The sequence below is a fragment of the Embiotoca jacksoni genome, unplaced genomic scaffold, assembly GCF_022577435.1.
Source record: "Embiotoca jacksoni isolate LCO1_2020_lvr unplaced genomic scaffold, fEmbJac1.0.p SCAF_33, whole genome shotgun sequence".
NCBI classification, from domain to species: domain Eukaryota; kingdom Metazoa; phylum Chordata; class Actinopteri; family Embiotocidae; genus Embiotoca; species Embiotoca jacksoni.
Genome location: NW_027185385.1, coordinates 517,005 through 536,313, shown reverse-complemented (window position 1 = coordinate 536,313; position 19,309 = coordinate 517,005). Strand labels below are relative to the sequence as shown.

Below are 19,309 nucleotides of genomic sequence, written 5' to 3'. Positions count from 1 at the left end.
TCCACTGAAAACCATGTATCTCCAGTTCTTTTGATTTTAAATTTCAATGTTTCTGATAAACTGAAGGATTACATGTTCCTTTATTGACTGACATGGTATTTTGTAATCTAAATAAATTATTGAAACCCTCTTGGATCAGCTGGAAAATGTTTTTCTAAACTTATTGATTTTCAGAGATACATAGTTCTTACAGAACAGGAACATTGTTGCATTACTGTGGATTTCACTGCTGTAGTTATTTAAGGTTGTGGTTATTTTAACTGATTTGTGTACAGATGTTAGTTTGATCTACAGTAATGCATCATATTCCAGAAGATCTTCATGTTTGTATCGTTATACATATATTATTGTTAGTACTGTTACTTACTGTTACTGCAGACCTGAGGATTACCTGTCTACAGAGAAGAAGCGATGTAGAGAACCAAAGACTGTCCTAACAGAGAGGAACCCATGTCTCCTGTAGGTGTGAGCTGGACCAAGGACACACTGGAGGAGAGAGCGCACACACTCTCAGCTCCAGTGAAGAGAGCTCCTGAAAACACACACACACCTCCCGGAAAAACATACATATCTGGTAAAGTATATACTAACAGTGTGTGTACACAGCAGTGTGTGTACTAAGTGTGTGTACTAAGTGTGTATACTAACTGTACACTAACAGTGTACTAAGTGTGTATACTAACAGTGTGTGTGTGTGTGCTAACTGTGTATACTAACAGTGTGTGTACTAACTGTGTACTAACACTGTCTATATTAACTGTGTACTAACTGTGTGTACTAACAGTGTGTGTCCTAACTGTATACTAACACTGTGTGTGTGTGTGTACTAACAGTGTGTGTGTGTGTGTGTGTATACTAACAGTGTGTGTGTGTATACTAACTGTTAGGATGTGTACTTTAATATTCATAAAGTGAAATATCCATGTTTACATCCACACAGTCGTGACATTAAGAGCTTCACTTTGGTTAGAAAGGATAAAATAAAAACATGATTCACAGGGAAATAAAGAGATGTTTGTGTCGCAGAGAGAATCAGAATTGATGAGCTCATCATGTCTCCACAGAGGTTGTCGGTGCTGATCCAGTCTGTATGTCTGCAGTACCTGGAGGACTGTTGGACACCAGACTGAGAACCACAGCAGAGGAACACTTCTGTTCTCACGACTGTTCTGTTTCATCCAGTCTGTTGTTGAAGCTCCAAACAAACTAGTTCAATCTGAATTCATTTTTGTGTTGAGAAACTGTTCGATGTTCACTGTTTGTTTCTGTTCAGCTGCTTAAAGAACCAAACTGTCTGCAATATTATTTACACTGTTGGTTTATTTAGAGATAATAAAACTGAGTCTTGTACCTTAAAGGTGCTTTGTTCTGTAACCCCCCCCCCCCCCCACCATGACACAATACCCACATGTTCAAGGCCTTTAAATCTTCATCATCAGTGTCAGTCTACACACCTGAACACTGACCTTCGTCACAGCAGTGTCTCTGCAGCCTCCTTCTTTCATTAAGGGTCACTTTTAAAAAATTGGTATAAATTAGTAGCTTGTGATAGTAAAGTGTGTCCTGACATGAGAAATGTCTCCGCCAGGCAGCAGACATCATGCATGTTGTTTGAGGATAGAGGAGAGAAACAGAGGCTGCAGGATGAAAGGTTTCAGTACATTACAGATGAGAAGGGGTGGTGGGTGTCGGAGTCATCTGACAGGACGCACCATGAATCCAACTGAGCAGTGAAGCTGCAGCAGGAGCCAAATGATGAAGAGGAGGTCTCTGTTAACACAGGCGAGGAAGCAGGAGGAAGAGACGACCACGGCCTGGAGGTAATGCTGTCCTTTACATCACTAAACTGGAACAGTAAACATCTGCTTCTGAACTGAAGGTGGGACTGATGTGGTCCAAACATCAGGTGGTCTCTGTGTCCTCAGAGCTGCCGAGTCAGATGAAGACTCCAGGACACCCAGCTGACACCGGGCAGAACCCATCCTGTCGGTAGCATCCTCACAGGACCAGACGGACGTGACCTTTCCTGTCCAGCTCCACCAGACACAGGTGCTGCAGGACCTTCAGCCTGGTATCAGACACCTTCAGCTGCTTCATTTTCTGGATGTTGAGCGAGCCACTGAGGAGGACGACAGGAGACTAGTGATGCTGCAGTGTCCCAGTCAGAGACCCCATCAGGACAGTTAATGAAGTTTGGACTTCAGAAAAGCTGAAACGTTGCGTTGAGACAAACATGTCTGACTCCAGTCATGTAAGACTGTAATCCTTCAATCAGTTCACTGATCCTGCTCTCCTCCTCAGTACCCTTTGACTGTAGACTGACTGGAACGTCTGACTGTAGACTGTTTATAATCTCTGACTGTAGACTGTTTATAATCTCTGACTGTAGACTGTTCATAATCTCTGACTGTAGGCTGACTGTAGACTGTTCATAATCTCTGACTGTAGGCTGACTGTAGACTGTTCATAATCTCTGACTGTAGACTGTTCATAATCTCTGACTGTAGACTGTTTATAATCTCTGACTGTAGGCTGACTGTAGACTGTTTATAATCTCTGACTGTAGACTGTTTATAATCTCTGACTGTAGGCTGACTAGACTGTTTATAATCTCTGACTGTAGACTGTTTATAATCTCTGACTGTAGGCTGACTGTAGACTGTTTATAATCTCTGACTGTAGACTGTTTATAATCTCTGACTGTAGGCTGACTGTAGACTGTTTATAATCTCTGACTGTAGACTGTTTATAATCTCTGACTGTAGGCTGACTGTAGACTGTTCATAATCTCTGACTGTAGACTGTTCATAATCTCTGACTGTAGACTGTTCATAATCTCTGACTGTAGACTGTTCATAATCTCTGACTGTAGACTGTTCATAATCTCTGACTGTAGACTGTTCATAATCTCTGACTGTAGACTGTTTATAATCTCTGACTGTAGACTGTTTATAATCTCTGACTGTAGGCTGACTGTAGACTGTTCATAATCTCTGACTGTAGACTGTTCATAATCTCTGACTGTAGGCTGACTGTAGACTGTTCATAATCTCTGACTGTAGACTGTTCATAATCTCTGACTGTAGGCTGACTGTAGACTGTTCATAATCTCTGACTGTAGACTGTTCATAATCTCTGACTGTAGGCTGACTGTAGACTGTTTATAATCTCTGACTGTAGCCTCTGAAAGACAGTTATTCTCCTACCTGTTGGTTCTGAGATGATGCTGCAGCTGCTGGTAGAAGGCGTTGAGATCCTCCAGATTGATGTTGGAGCGTAGACTGAGAGGAACCGCCTCCAACATGACTGCACTCACCTCGTCACTGTCACAGCCTGCAGACACACAAGTTCATCTCAGTCAGCTGATCGAATCCAGGAACTGGAGAAGGATCAGATCAACCAACAGAGACCAACAGTTTGTGGAAGGTTAGAGACTCACTCTGAGGCTGCTGCAGGTCAGAAGATGCTCCAGCAGGACACACCTGGAAGAACACATCCTGATTAACAGCAGAAATAAGCAGAGAACATGTGAAGGAGAACACGTGGTGGAGAACAGCTCCCACTACTGATGTGGCCTTCACCTGCTCCACAGGTGAGCAGTGACTGCAGCTGTGTGGGATCTTACCTCTGATGTACTGTGACTGATGGCTGAACTCAGCAGAGCTGCTGCTTCCTGTTCACTCTCAGTCAGTGGATCCACCTGCAGCAGGGACACACACACACACACACACACACACAGGGTTCTTACAAGTACAATACAGATACAGTGTGTACCTGTGTATTGTGTACTGTATGTACTGTGTGTACAGTGTGTAGTGTGTACCTGTGTGTATTGTGTACTGTGTGTACAGTGTGTAGTGTGTACCTGTGTGTATTGTGTACAGTGTGTAGTGTGTACTGTGTGTACAGTGTGTAGTGTGTACCTGTGTGTATTGTGTACAGTGTGTAGTGTGTACCTGTCTGTATTGTGTACGGTGTGTAGTGTGTACCTGTGTGTATTGTGTACAGTGTGTAGTGTGTACCTGTGTGTATTGTGTACAGTGTGTAGTGTGTACTGTGTGTACAGTGTGTAGTGTGTACCTGTGTGTATTGTGTACAGTGTGTAGTGTGTACTGTGTGTACAGTGTGTAGTGTGTACCTGTGTGTATTGTGTACAGTGTGTAGTGTGTACCTGTCTGTATTGTGTACGGTGTGTAGTGTGTACCTGTGTGTATTGTGTACAGTGTGTAGTGTGTACCTGTGTGTATTGTGTACAGTGTGTAGTGTGTACTGTGTGTACAGTGTGTAGTGTGTACCTGTGTGTATTGTGTACAGTGTGTAGTGTGTACCTGTCTGTATTGTGTACGGTGTGTAGTGTGTACCTGTGTGTATTGTGTACAGTGTGTAGTGTGTACCTGTGTGCCGGTGGTGTCCTGTAGCTGCTGCACCAGCGTCATGGCGCTGCCCAGCTGGGTTCTGATGGCGTCCATGGACTCCCTCTGAGCAGCAGTGATCTCCTTCACCTGGCTACTCAGCGCAGAGTGTTTGGCCTTGATGGCCTTCAGGTTCTCCAACATCAGCGCCGGGTTCTCCTGCAGACACACAGAACACCTGGTGGTCAGGTGAGGACAAACAACTCCGTGTTGTCTTTGTCCTCTTTGGGTCTAATTGCACTTCTATGTTTGGTTCTGTTCATTAACATGTCTGATATCAGAGAGAAAATATATTATAGAGAATTCATGTTTCAGAGGACAAAGGAGCCGACAGTCAGGATGTCCTCAGGGACATGAGTCTTTCTAAAGCCAGCTGGTCCTCACCTCAGAGGGACATCCATTGTCTGCAGTGTTGTTGATGAAGTCCAGCTTCAGCCTCTTCTCGATGTACTCCAGGTCCGCCTCTGACTTCAGGAACTGGAGAAACACTCGCAGTTACACCTCAGCAGGTAACAACAGGCCCCGCCCTCTTCTGCTCCGACACAAGGATGGACTGTCTCTCTGCTCTGTCTGTCCGTCCCTCCCTCCCTGCAGTGGATGGTGTCTCTGTGCAGTGTGGTGTCTCCGCGTCTCCCTGCAGTGTGTGGTGTCTCTGTGCAGTGTGTGGTGTCTCCCTGTGGACGTAGAGCCGTGGTGCCATTGTCAGATGCTTTGACGATACTATTGCACTACTCTCAGTCTGGTACAGAAGTGCAATGAAGTCAGAGCAGCTGCCAACAGCTGGAACATAAAACCAGATAAAACCAAATAAAACCAGATAAAACCAAATAAAACCAGATAAAACCAAATAAAACCAGATAAAACCAAATAAAACCAGATAAAATCTGATAAAATCTGATAAATAAAACCAGATGAAATCTGATATAACCAGATAAAATCTGATAAATAAAACCAGATAAAATCTGATATAACCAGATAAAATCAAATAAAACCAGATAAAATCTGATATAACCAGATAAAATCAAATAAAACCAGATAAAATCTGATAAATAAAACCAGATAAAAGTAAATAAAACCAGATAAAAGTAAATAAAACCAGATAAAATCAAATAAAACCAGATAAAATCTGATATAACCAGATAAAATCAAATAAAACCAGATAAAATCTGATATAACCAGATAAAATCAAATAAAACCAGATAAAATCTGATAAATAAAACCAGATAAAAGTAAATAAAACCAGATAAAATCAAATAAAACCAGATAAAATCTGATAAATAAAACCAAAGTAACCAACATCTCAAAATGAAGCAGGCACTCATGGACATGTCCTCCATGTCCTCTGTAGCACCCTGAGGACCTGGACTTTCATTTTGATGGACTTATAGAGGACTGCAGTAGGTCAGGGGGACAAAGTCTGTCCTCACATGAAGTCTCGCCTTTCTGCTGTCCACAGTGTCTGTCCAAGCTGTGAGGGACAACCAGCAGCTACAAATGAGTCATGAATGTCTCAAGTCCAACAATAATAATTGGAGCTCTGCTGAGAAAGACACTGTTGAAGCCGTGTGTCTTATGTCCACTGCTGATCTGAGACCAGCTGTGGACACTTACAGATGTGGACACTCACAGATGTGGCTCGTCTGGGTGGGACTGTGGAGATTGGGGACAGGACAGTGCTCGAAGACAGGAGGTCAGAGACAGAGGATAGACAGGCCAGAGGACCACGGAGGACCTGCTGGGTATCGCTCCGGAGTTTGAACAGTTAGAGACCGATAAAACCGTGTCGGGGACACGGTGTCTCCCGGTCGTCCTTAACTACCTGCCGACTGTTTCCGGACGGACCGAGGACATGGACAGGACAGAGAATAAAGGACTAGCTTACCATCGCCTCGAGCTTCTCAACTGTTGTCTCCATGTTGAATAGTTTCCAGCCTGCTGCGGGCTCTGTGATTGGCCAGCTGTCAGGACCGGAGAGAGCCGATTGGTCAGCCGAGTGAGACGTCACCGTCTGTTTGTCCGCCATTTTACTGCCCGTCTGTGTTCGGAGGGTTGGGGCTAGATTGGATCGTCGGGAAGGACACCCGCCCGTGATTAGTTTGTTAGGTAGTAGACGGGGTTCAAGTTAAGAGTCAGGATCAAGGTTAGGGATTGGTTTAAGGACCACGTGACCGTAGGCAAAATAACCAATCATTGCAGCGGACACTTTTACAACCAATCACAACAGCGTAGAGTTCAGCGGCACCGTCCCTCCGGCTGATCCAAACTGAATAAAAAAATAAAAAAACTTTATGTATAACATCAGTAGAGAACAATGAACAGAGCACGAACTAAATCAGCTGTGACAGCGGACTGAATCTTTATTAGTTTATATATGATTTAATGAACAGATGTTTTTGAATGTAAACACAGAAACTCATGTATATGAATGTTTCTGTTACATGTTTGGTAGTTGGACTACTCACTGATCACATGTCAGTGCTGCAGCTGTCCTGCTGAGACACAACAGGAGAACATGTGGAATAAACCTGAACATGTCTGAACATAATTACACTCATTATGGGATGGAATCCAACAAAGACCCAGAAGGTGGTATTTACACGGAGGAACTTTATTGGGCCAGATGTTGGACATTCACACGTTCTGGAGGTGTTTGACTCGCAAATGGAAAACACCGTAAAAAATACAGCAGCTGTATTTACAGACCTCCTGATGAGAACACAGTGCTGCTCTGTGCCGTACGGACTCACTATCATTACTACACTCATATTACAAAGAGCAGTCATAGCGGGCCTCCTGTCAGTACAAAACGGGTCAGAACTACAGGTGAAGCAGGACAAGGGTCAGGTTCCTACCATATGACTTCACATAGAAAAACTCTGTACACGTTACTGTGAGATTAAGACTACTGTTCCCGTTCGTCTTCATGCAACACATCCGTCTGGACCTCACAGCATCGCTACTGGACCTCTTCAGAACCGTCCGTCTCAGGCTGCGTCTCCGGGAGCTCCAGCTTGTCACACTCGGTCAGCTTCAGGGTCAGGTGCTGGGCGATCTCATTGGGATCGGTGTAGAGAGCAGCGGGAACGTTCTGGAGAGACGAGGAACCTGTTAGAACCCAACGGTACCGCTCATCATGAAGGATCCAGGTCTATGGGTTTGTAGGGGGTCTACAGGTCTGTAGGGGTCTACAGGTCTGTAGGGGGTCTATAAATCTGTAGGGGGTCTACAGGTCTATAGGGGGTCTGAAGGTCTGTAGTGGGTTTGCAGGTCCAGAGGTGTGTAGGGGGTCTACAGGTCTGTAGGGGGTCTACAGGTCTAGAGATGTGTAGGGGATCGCAGGTCTACAGGTCTAGAGGTCTGTAGGGGGTCTGCAGGTCTATAGATCTGAAGGGGGTCAACAGGTATGTAGGGGGTCTGCAGGTCTAGATGTGTGTAGGGGGTCGCAGGTCTACAGGTCTAGAGGTCTCTATGTGGTCTAGAGGTCTGTAGGTGGTCTAGAGGTATGTAGGGGGTCTGCAGGTCTACAGGTTTGTAGGGGGTCTGCAGGTCTATAGATCTGAAGGGGGTCTACAGGTCTGTAGGGGGTCTACAGGTCTACAGATGTGTAGGGGGTCGCAGGTCTAGAGGTGTGTAGGGGGTCTGCAGGTCTATAGATCTGAAGGGGATCTACAGGTCTGTAGGGGGTCTACAGCTCTGTAGGTGGTCTAGAGGTCTGTAGGGGGTCTGCAGGTCTACAGGGGGTCTGCAGGTCTGTAGGTGGTCTAGAGGTCCAAAGGTCTGTAGGGGTTCTTGTTTTCACTAAAGTAACTGAGTTAAAGAGAACAAGTTAGACTTTTACTCCAATTCTATAAAGCACTAAGTTATATTTTACTTTCTACCTTTGAGGTAAATAAAGTTTGTGGCACTGTTTAGAGATTTGGTCAAAGTTTTCTTTGTTTCAGATCACTAAACAGTGGTGAGTTTCAATAGCTCTCCCATTTGTAACACCTGGTGCTGCTAATGAGCAGGGGGGTGTGGTCAGACCAGCTGTAGCCAACCAGCGTCAACCCTGCTGTAAAACCAGGAAGTGCTTGAAGCGTCAGGGCTCATCGTATGAAGACTCGGAGGATCAAGACAAAGGAGTCTTTCGTTGGAGTGTCCGAAGACGAAGGAAGATCAAGACAAAGGAGTCTTTCGTTGGAGTGTCCGAAGACGAAGGAGGATCAAGACAACGGAGTCTTTCGTTGGAGTGTCCGAAGACGAAGGAGGATCAAGACAACGGAGTCTTTCGTTGGAGTGTCCGAAGACGAAGGAGGATCAAGACAACGGAGTCTTTCGTTGGAGTGTCCGAAGACGAAGGAAGATCAAGACAACGGAGTCTTTCGTTGGAGTGTCCGAAGACGAAGGAGGATCAAGACAACGGAGTCTTTCGTTGGAGTCTCCGAAGACTCGGAGGATCAAGACAAAGGAGTCTTTCGTTGGAGTGTCCGAAGACGAAGGAGGATCAAGACAACGGAGTCTTTCGTTGGAGTCTCCGAAGACTCGGAGGATCAAGACAAAGGAGTCTTTCGTTGGAGTGTCCGAAGACGAAGGAGGATCAAGACAACGGAGTCTTTCGTTGGAGTCTCCGAAGACGAAGGAGGATCAAGACAAAGGAGTCTTTCGTTGGAGTGTCCGAAGACAAAGGAGGATCAAGACAACGGAGTCTTTCGTTGGAGTGTCCGAAGACGAAGGAAGATCAAGACAACGGAGTCTTTCGTTGGAGTGTCCGAAGACGAAGGAGGATCAAGACAACGGAGTCTTTCGTTGGAGTGTCCGAAGACGAAGGAGGATCAAGACAACGGAGTCTTTCGTTGGAGTCTCCGAAGACCTGGATCACACCGGACAACATCCACCCTGATGCTCTCTCCTCTGTCTTCTCCTTCAGCCACACCCCCAGACCTCCTGGTAGAGGGAGGAGGGGGAGGGGAGGGGGGGGGTACAGGTTTACTCATCTCCCTAAATGGAGGTTTTCTCTTTACCCACTTCCACTTCCTACCTCACTGTCTCTTGAATTTCTGGACGAATTAGACGTCCTCCTGTCAAACGTCCCAGAACATGGTCCTCCACTTGTCCTTCTGGGTGACTTTAACATCCAGACTGAGAAGTCATCTGACCTTGTGCTCTTCCTGTCTTCCTTTGCTGTCTCCCTCAGTCCTTCTCCTCCTCCTCACAAAGGTTGGAACCACCTGGACTATATTTCACCAGAAACTGCTCCACATCTAACCTCACTGTAACTCCACTTCATGTCTCCGACCACTTCTTTATCTCTGACTCTCTCTAACTGACAACCTGACCACATCAACAGACTCTGGACCTGTCAGTCACAACATTCACTCCCTTTCTCTCTCTCTCCCTCTCCCTCCTCCTCTCTCTCTCTCCTCTCCCTCCTCCTCTCTCTCCCTCCTCCCCTCTCTCCCTCCTCTCTCTCTCTCTCTCCTCTCTCCCTCCTCCCCTCTCTCCCCCTCCTCTCTCCCTCCTCTCTCTCTCTCTCTCTCTCTCTCTCTCTCCTCTCTCCCTCCTCTCTCTCCCTCCTCCTCTCTCTCTCCTCTCCCCGTCCTCTCCCCCTCCTCTCTCTCTCCTCTCTCCCTCCTCCTCTCTCTCTCTCCTCTCCCCCTCCTCTCTCTCTCTCTCTCTCCTCTCTCCCTCTCTCCCTCCTCTCTCTCTCTCTCTCTCTCTCTCTCTCCCTCCTCCTCTCTCTCTCTCTCCTCTCCCCCTCCTCTCTCCCTCCTCTCTCTCTCTCTCCTCTCCCCCTCCTCCTCTCTCTCTCTCTCTCCTCTCCCCCTCCTCTCTCCCTCCTCTCTCTCTCCCTCCTCCTCTCTCTCTCTCTCCTCTCCCCCTCCTCTCTCCCTCCTCTCTCTCTCTCTCTCTGTATCTGAACCTTGTCCTCTCACTACTGGTGTCCCTCAAGGCTCCGTCCCGGGTCCCCTCCTCTTCTCTCTACACCGACTCTCTCGGCTCTGTCCTTCACTCGCATGTCTTTTCCTACCACAGCTATGCTGATGACACCCAACTGATCCTCTCTTTTCCAGATCTGAAACACAGGTAGCAGCATGAATCTCTGTCTGTCTGACTGACATCTCTCAGTGGATGTCCTCACACCACCTGGAAATCAACCTCCACAAGACCGACCTGCTCTTCCTTCCAGAGAAAGACTGTCCCACCCTCGACCTGACTACTACCTTCAACAACTCTGTTATCTCGACCCTGACTGATAAGAACCTCGGAGACACTCGACAGTCAACTCTCTCTTACTGCCAACATCACTGCAACAACACGTTCCTGTAGATACATGCTGCACAACATCAGGAGAAGACGTCCTCTTCTCACTCAGAAGGAGGTGCAGGTTCTGGTCCAGGTTCTGGTCCAGGTTCTGGTCATCTCACGTCTGGACTACTGTAACTCCCTCCTGGCAGGTCTACCTGTTAGTACCATCTGACCTCTGCAGCTCATCCAGAATGCCGCAGCTCAACTGGTCTTTAACCTCCTAAATACACTCACACTACTCCGCTCCTCCTCCTCCTCCTCCTCCTCCTCCTCCTCTGTCCTGGCTCCTAAATGGTAGAATGAGCTCCCCACCGACATCAGGACAGCAGAAACTCTGAACATCTTCCACCACAAACTAAAAACACACCTCTTCAGACTTTATCTTGAACAGTAGAACTTTAGTATCTTAAAATAGAACTTACTGATAGAATTTTGTAGTTTGTCTTTCTGGAAGAAATTATATTTTCTTGATTCCTGTTGTTCTGGTTTGAACCCTCATGGTTGAAATGAACTTATTGTAAGTCGCTTTGGATAAAAGAGTCAGATAAATGAAATGTAATGTCTACAGGTGTGTAGGGGGTCTAGAGGTCTACAGGTGTGTAGGGGGTCTAGAGGTCTACAGGTGTGTAGGGGGTCTAGAGGTCTACAGGTGTGTAGGGGGTCTAGAGGTCTACAGGTGTGTAGGGGGTCTAGAGGTCTACAGGTGCTACTGTGTCTCACCTTCAGTTCTGATATCTTGCTCTCTCTTGTGCTGAACTCTCGCAGCATGAAATCCTTCCCAGCCTGGAATCACAAACATTTAGTCACATGACATCACGTCATCACATGACATAAAGACATCACATGACTGATTCCAGTCTGCTTCAGTCACATGACATCACATCTATCCCACCTGATGGAGACCAACTCACCTCATGGTACAGTCGAGTGTCATTGATCCTGATCAGCACGCCGTCCACTCGCAGGAAGAAACGCAGCAACAAGAAGAAACCGGTGGGCATCACTCTCTAAAGAACACACACACACTAACTCAGCAGGGGGTCAGGCACAGGAGACAGGGGGACACTGGTGGAGGACACACTGGTGGGGAGGACACACTGGTGGAGGAATAGATTTGATGGAGGACAGACTGATGGAGGAATAAACTGATGGAGAACACACTGGTGGGGAAGACACTGGTGGAGGGACACACCGGTAGAGGACACACTGGTGGAGGACAGACTGATGGAGGAATAGACTGATGGAGGACAGACTGATGGAGGACACACTGGTGGGGAAGACACACTAGTGGGGAAGACACTGGTGGAGGAATAGACTGATGGAGGACCGACTGGTGGAGGACTAGACTGATGGAGGACTAGACTGATGGAGGACCAGACTGATGGAGGACAGACTGGTGGGGAAGACACTGGTGGGGAAGACACACTGGTGGAGAAGACACTGATGGAGGACACACTGATGGAGAACACACTGGTGGGGAAGACACTGGTGGGGAAGACACTGATGGAGGACACACTGGTGGAGGAATAGACTGATGGAAGACACACTGGTGGAAGACACACTGATGGAGGACACATTGGTGGAGGACACACTGGTGGAGGAAGAGACTGATGGAAGACACACTGGTGGAGGACAGACTGATGGAGGAATAGACTGATGGAGGACAGACTGATGGAGAACAGATTGATGGAGGAATAAACTGATGGAGAACACTGGTGGGGGACACACTGGTGGAGGACAGACTGATGGAGGAATAAACTGATGGAGAACACACTGGTGGGGAAGGCACTGGTGGAGGACACACTGGTGGAGGACAGAATGATGGAGGACTAGACTGATGGAGGACACACTGATGGGGAAGACACTGGTGGAAGACACACTGGTGTAGGAATAGACTGATTGGGGACAGACTGGTGGAGGAATAGACTGATGGAGGAATAGACTGATGGAGGACACACTGCTGGAGGAATAGACTGATAAAAGACACACTGATGGAGGACACATTGGTGGAGGACACACTGGTGGAGGAATAGACTGATGGAAGACACACTGGTGGAGGAATAGACTGATGGAGGACAGACTGGTGGAAGACACACTGATGGAGGACACATTGGTGGAGGACACACTGGTGGAGGAAGAGACTGATGGAAGACACACTGGTGGAGGACAGACTGATGGAGGAATAGACTGATGGAGGACACTGGTGGGGAGGACACACTGGTTGAGAAATAGACTGATTGAGGACACACTGGTGGAGGAATAGACTGGTGGAGGACAGACTGATGGAGGAATAGACTGATGGAGGACAGACTGATGGAGAACAGATTGATGGAGGAATAAACTGATGGAGAACACTGGTGGGGGACACACTGGTGGAGGACAGACTGATGGAGGAATAAACTGATGGAGAACACACTGGTGGGGAAGGCACTGGTGGAGGACACACTGGTGGAGGACAGAATGATGGAGGACTAGACTGATGGAGGAATAGACTGATGGAGGACACACTGATGGGGAAGACACTGGTGGAAGACACACTGGTGTAGGAATAGACTGATTGGGGACAGACTGGTGGAGGAATACACTGATGGAGGAATAGACTGATGGAGGACACACTGCTGGAGGAATAGACTGATAAAAGACACACTGATGGAGGACACATTGGTGGAGGACACACTGGTGGAGGAATAGACTGATGGAAGACACACTGGTGGAGGAATAGACTGATGGAGGACAGACTGATGGAGGACACTGGTGGGGAGGACACACTGGTGGAGGAATAGACTGATGGAGGACACACTGGTGGAGGACAGACTGATGGAGGAATAGACTGGTGGAGGACAGACTGATGGAGGAATAGACTGATGGAGGACAGACTGGTGGAGAAGACACTGGTGGAAGACACTGGTGGAGGACACACTGATGGGGAAGACACTGGTGGAGGAATAGACTGATGGAGGACACATTGGTGGAGGACACACTGATGGAGGAATAAACTGATGGAGAACACACTGGTGGGGAAGACACTGGTGGAGGACACACTGGTGGAGGGACACACTGGTAGAGGGACACACTGGTGGAGGACAGACTGATGGAGGAATAGGCTGATGGAGGACAGACTGATCGAGGACTAGACTGATGGAGGACAGAATGATCGAGGACTAGACTGATGGAGGAATAGACTGGTGGAGGACTAGACTGATGGAGGACAGACTGGTGGAGGAATAGACTGATGGAAGACACACTGGTGGAAGACACACTGATGGAGGACACATTGGTGGAGGACACACTGGTGGAGGAATAGACTGATGGAAGACACTGGTGGAGGACAGACTGATGGAGGAATAGACTGATGGAGGACACACTGGTGGAGGAATAGACTGATGGAGGACAGACTGATGGAGGACACTGGTGGAGGAATAGACTGATGGAGGACAGACTGATGGAGGACACTGGTGGAGGAATAGACTGATGGAGGACTCGACTGATGGAGGACACTGGTGGGGAGGATACACTAGTGGAGGAATAGACTGATGGAGGACAGACTGGTGGAGGAATAGACTGATGGAGGACAGACTGGTGGAGAAGACACTGGTGGAAGACACTGGTGGAAGACACACTGATGGAGAAGACACTGGTGGAAGACACTGGTGGAAGACACACTGATGGAGGACACACTGATGGGGAAGACACTGGTGGGGAAGACACTGGTGGAGGAATAGACTGATGGAGGACACACTGGTGGAAGACACACTGCTGGAGGAATAGACTGATGAAGACACACTGGTGGAGGAATAGACTGATGGAGGACAGACTGATGGAGGAATAGACTGATGGAGGACACTGGTGGGGAGGACACTGGTGGAGGAATAGACTGATGGAGGACACACTGGTGGAGGAATAGACTGATGGAGGACAGACTGATGGAGAACACACTGGTGGGGAAGACACTGGTGGAGGACACACTGGTGGAGGACTCGACTGATGGAGGACTCGACTGATGGAGGACTCGACTGATGGAGGACAGAATGATGGAGGACTAGACTGATGGAGGACTCGACTGGTGGAGGACACACTGGTGGGGAAGACACTGGTGGAGGACAGACTGGTGGAGGAATAGACTGATGGAGGAATAGACTGGTGGAGGACACTGGTGGAGGAATAGACTGATGGAGGACAAACTGGTGGAGGAATAGACTGATGTAGGACTAGACTGATGGAGGACAGACTGATGGAGGACAGACTGGTGTAGGACTAGACTGATGGAAGACACACTGGTGGAAGACACACTGATGGAGGACACATTGGTGGAGGACACACTGGTGGAGGAATAGACTGATGGAAGACACACTGGTGGAGGACAGACTGATGGAGGAATAGACTGATGGAGGACACTGGTGGGGAGGACACACTGGTGGGGAGGACACACTGGTGGAGGAATAGACTGGTGGAGGAATAGACTGATGGAGGAATAAACTGATGGAGAACACACTGGTGGGGAAGACACTGGTGGAGGACACACTGGTGGAGGGACACACTGGTGGAGGGACACACTGGTGGAGGACAGACTGATGGAGGACTAGACTGATGGAGGACTAGACTGATGGAGGACAGAATGATGGAGGACTAGACTGATGGAGGAATAGACTGATGGAGGACTCGACTGGTGGAGGACACACTGGTGGGGAAGACACTGGTGGAGGAATAGACTGATGGAGGACAGACTGATGGAGGACACACTGGTGGAGGAATAGACTGGTGGAGGACAGACTGATGGAGGAACAAACTGATGGAGGACACACTGATGGGGAAGACACTGGTGGGGAAGACACTGGTGGAGGAATAGACTGATGGAAGACACACTGGTGGAAGACACACTGATGGAGGACACATTGGTGGAGGACACTGGTGGAGGAATAGACTGATGGAAGACACACTGGTGGAGGAATAGACTGATGGAGGACAGACTGATGGAGGAATAGACTGATGGAGGACACTGGTGGGGAGGACAGACTGGTGGAGGAATAGACTGATGGAGGACAGACTGGTGGAGAAGACACTGGTGGAAGACACACTGATGGAGGACACACTGATGGGGAAGACACTGGTGGGGAAGACACTGGTGGAGGAATAGACTGATGGAGGACACACTGGTGGAGGACACACTGATGGAGGACACACTGGTGGAGGAATAGACTGATGGAAGACACACTGGTGGAGGAATAGACTGATGGAGGACAGACTGATGGAGGAATAGACTGATGGAGGACACTGGTGGGGAGGACACTGGTGGAGGAATAGACTGATGGAGGACACACTGGTGGAGGAATAGACTGATGGAGGACAGACTGATGGAGAACACACTGGTGGGGAAGACACTGGTGGAGGACACACTGGCGGAGGAATAGACTGATTGGGGACACACTGGTGGAGGAATGGACTGATGGAGGACAGACTGGTGGAGGAATAGACTGATGGAGGACAGACTGGTGGAGGAAGACACTGGTGGAGGACTAGACTGGTGGAGGACTAGACTGATGGAGGACAGAATGATGGAGGAATAGACTGATGGAAGACAGACTGATGGAGGACTAGACTGATGGAGGACAGACTGATGGAGGACTAGACTGATGTGGGGACAGACTGATGTGGGGACAGACTGGTGGAGGACAGACTGATGGAGGAATAGACTGGTGTGGAAGACACACTGGTGTGGAGGACACACTGGTGGAGGAAGACACTGGTGGAGGAATATACTGGTGGAGGACAGACTGATGGAGGACTAGATTGATGTGGGGACAGACTGATGTGGGGACACACTGGTGGAGGAAGACACTGGTGGAGGACAGACTGATGGAGGACTAGACTGATGGAGGACAGACTGATGGAGGACTAGACTGATGTGGGGACAGACTGATGTGGGGACAGACTGGTGGAGGACAGACTGATGGAGGAATAGACTGGTGTGGAAGACACACTGGTGTGGAGGACACACTGGTGGAGGAAGACACTGGCGGAGGAATATACTGGTGGAGGACAGACTGATGGAGGACTAGATTGATGTGGGGACAGACTGATGTGGGGACACACTGGTGGAGGACAGACTGATGGAGGACTAGACTGATGTGGGGACACACTGGTGGAGGAAGACACTGGTGGAGGAAGACACTGGTGGAGGACAGACTGAAAGGAAGACACACTGGTGTGGAAGACACACTGGTGGAGGACACACTGGTGGAGGAATATACTGACGGAGGACTAGACTGACGGAGGACTAGACTGACGGAGGGACAGACTAATGGAGGACTAGACTGATGGAGGGACAGACAGATGGAGGAATAGACAGATGGAGGGACAGACTGATGGAGGACTAGACTGATGGAGGACAGAATGATGGAGGACTAGACAGATGGAGGACTAGACTGATGGAGGACAGACTGATGGACCATCTACAGTCTGTTCATGTAAACGAGCAGGAAGTGATGGTGTTTCCCACCACCATGAAGGTTGTCCTGGGTGGAGGTGTGTCTGAGATGTTTGTATGAACTGCTGCAGATGAATAATGAGCTGCTGCCTCAGGGAAGAGCTCCTGATGTCCTGAGGTCTCCATGAAACCACGAGGACTCATCACTCACTATTTTCACGCTGATCATGGAGACTCCGTGGTCGTGCAGCTCGTCTTCAAACAGCAGCACCTCCTCGAAGAACATGATGTGTTCCCGAGCCTTCAGCTTCTCCATGTCGATCCGCTCTGCTGTCTGCGACACCTTCAGAGGAACATGGGCAGAACACAACCGTCACTCTCTGATGGAGCTCTGACTGTCCACATGAAGCTCCGCCCACTGACACAACCCACCTTCATCTGAAGCCCCTCCCCGATCAGAGTGCCTCTGTAGTCAGTGGTGTAGGTCCAATCGTACGGTCGCACCACCTCCTTGGAGTGCTCAGAGTCAGCCCTGAAACCACAGCATCTTCATCTTCATCATCATCATCACCATCATCTGCATCGTCATCATTACATCCTCACACCATCATCAATGATACATCTCAGAGTCCCCCCCCTCCCACCTGCTCTCCATCCACTCCTGAGCACATGCCACCTTCACAGCGTCCTCCATGTTGTTGACTCTCTTCAGGGCGTCGATGGCGTTGAACTCGATGCCGTATCCGTCGGCGTGTTGGATACGCAGGACATTGTCCCCGAACAACATCTCAGGAAGAGACGGCATGTTTATCTCCTCCCCTAACCTGAGAAGACATGAGGACAACATCTCTCTGAGGACAACAACACCACTGTATGTCATTTTTATAACAGGTAAATAAAAGTTAGCTGGGAGGGGGTGGAGCCTCTCACCGCTCCACGTCCTTGGACTTCATGATGTGGGTTTTAGCAGCCATCACTTTCCACGGTCCAAAAGTAAAGTCCTGCTTACTGCTCTTGAAGCCATGGGACATCATCGTGGACAGAGAGGCCAGCATCAACTGTAGCACGGACAGGAGGATGGACAGAGGGAGAGACAGAAAGACAGGAGGACAAACAGAGACACAGACAGCAGGTCAGACAGGTCCCTCTGATGTGAGGACAGGTGGAGGTGTTCATTGTCTCAGTCTCTCACTGAATAAAGACCAAGTCCTCCAGAAGGAGCTGGAATCGCTCTGATTGGACAATATTATTATGATGGATAACAGTACGAGTCAGTGGTCGGTGTATAAGGGATGGACGGGAGGAGGAGTCAGTGGTCGGTGTATAAGGGATGGACGGGAGGAGGAGTCAGTGGACGGTGTATAAGGGATGGACGGGAGGAGGAGTCAGTGGTCGGTGTATAAGGGATGGACGGGAGGAGGAGTCAGTGGTCGGTGTATAAGGGATGGACGGGAGGAGGAGTCAGTGGACGGTGTACTCCTGATACAGGAGATCATTCCAGATACAGGAGATCATTCCAGATACAGGAGATGGTCCAGATACAGGAGATGGTTCCAGATACAGGAGATCGTTCCAGATACAGGAAATGGTTCCTGATACAGGAGATCATTCCAGATACAGGAGATGGTCCAGATACAGGAAATGGTTCCTGATACAGGAGATCATTCCAGATACAGGAGATGGTCCAGATACAGGAGATGGTTCCTGATACAGGACATCATTCCAGATACAGGAGATGGTTCCAGATACAGGAGGTCATTCCAGATACAGGAGATCGTTCCAGATACAGGAGATGGTTCCAGATACAGGAGATCGTTCCAGATACAGGAAATGGTTCCAGATACAGGAGGTCATTCCAGATACAGGAGATCGTTCCAGATACAGGAGATGGTTCCAGATACAGGAGATCGTTCCAGATACAGGAGATCGTTCCAGATACAGGAGATGGTTCCTGATACAGGAGATCGTTCCAGATACAGGAGATGGTTCCTGATACAGGAGATCATTCCAGATACAGGAGATCGTTCCAGATACAGGAGATGGTTCCAGATACAGGAGATGGTTCCTGATACAGGAGATCGTTCCAGATACAGGAGATGGTTCCTGATACAGGAGATCGTTCCAGATACAGGAGATGGTTCCTGATACAGGAGATCATTCCTATCTATCTATCTATTATCTATCTATC

The 19,309-nt window shown here is 48.5% G+C and overlaps 2 protein-coding genes across 4 annotated transcripts in view; one reads left to right on the top strand and one right to left on the bottom strand.

Annotated features, from left to right (window-relative positions):
* The window catches only part of tex14 (testis expressed 14, intercellular bridge forming factor), a 72,918-nt gene extending 71,561 nt beyond the window's left edge, over positions 1–1,357 (top strand). For both annotated transcript variants that reach the window (XM_069165023.1, XM_069165022.1), the window contains exons 21-22: positions 464–574; positions 1,065–1,357. In XM_069165023.1, coding sequence (XP_069021124.1) covers positions 464–536 — 73 coding nt within the window. In that variant the 3' untranslated portion in view covers positions 537–574; positions 1,065–1,357. The remainder of the gene's footprint in view (positions 1–463; positions 575–1,064) is intronic.
* tiprl (TIP41, TOR signaling pathway regulator-like (S. cerevisiae)) lies at positions 1,342–18,468 on the bottom strand. 2 transcript variants are annotated; one of them, XM_069165026.1, is made up of 12 exons: positions 18,052–18,468; positions 17,766–17,945; positions 17,554–17,653; positions 17,333–17,464; positions 11,609–11,704; positions 11,418–11,480; positions 4,797–4,889; positions 4,395–4,571; positions 3,626–3,700; positions 3,440–3,482; positions 3,207–3,333; positions 1,342–2,119 (listed from the first exon to the last, which is right to left on the bottom strand). In XM_069165026.1, exons 1-12 carry the CDS (start codon positions 18,174–18,176, stop codon positions 1,999–2,001), a joined length of 1,332 nt encoding a protein of 443 aa, XP_069021127.1. In that variant the 5' UTR covers positions 18,177–18,468; the 3' UTR covers positions 1,342–1,998. The 2 variants fall into 2 exon arrangements, with proteins under 2 accessions (XP_069021127.1, XP_069021126.1); XM_069165025.1 differs by lacking the exons at positions 1,342–2,119; positions 3,207–3,333; positions 3,440–3,482; ... (1 more) ...; positions 4,395–4,571; positions 4,797–4,889 and adding an exon at positions 6,745–7,500 and having other exon boundaries at positions 18,052–18,217.
* Between the last annotated feature and the right edge of the window lie 841 nt (positions 18,469–19,309).

Bases quoted from the DNA above. Each gene is read 5' to 3' on its own strand.
- tiprl (XM_069165026.1), bottom strand. From the start codon at position 18,176: ATGCTGGCCTCTCTGTCCACGATGATGTCCCATGGCTTCAAGAGCAGT. The intron at 17,946-18,051 runs GTGAGAGGCTCC...ATGTCTTCTCAG, and splicing joins AAGTCCAAGGACGTGGAGCG to GTTAGGGGAGGAGATAAACA. The intron at 11,705-17,332 runs GTGAGTGATGAG...TGTGTTCTTTAG, and splicing joins CCATGATCAGCGTGAAAATA to AGAGTGATGCCCACCGGTTT.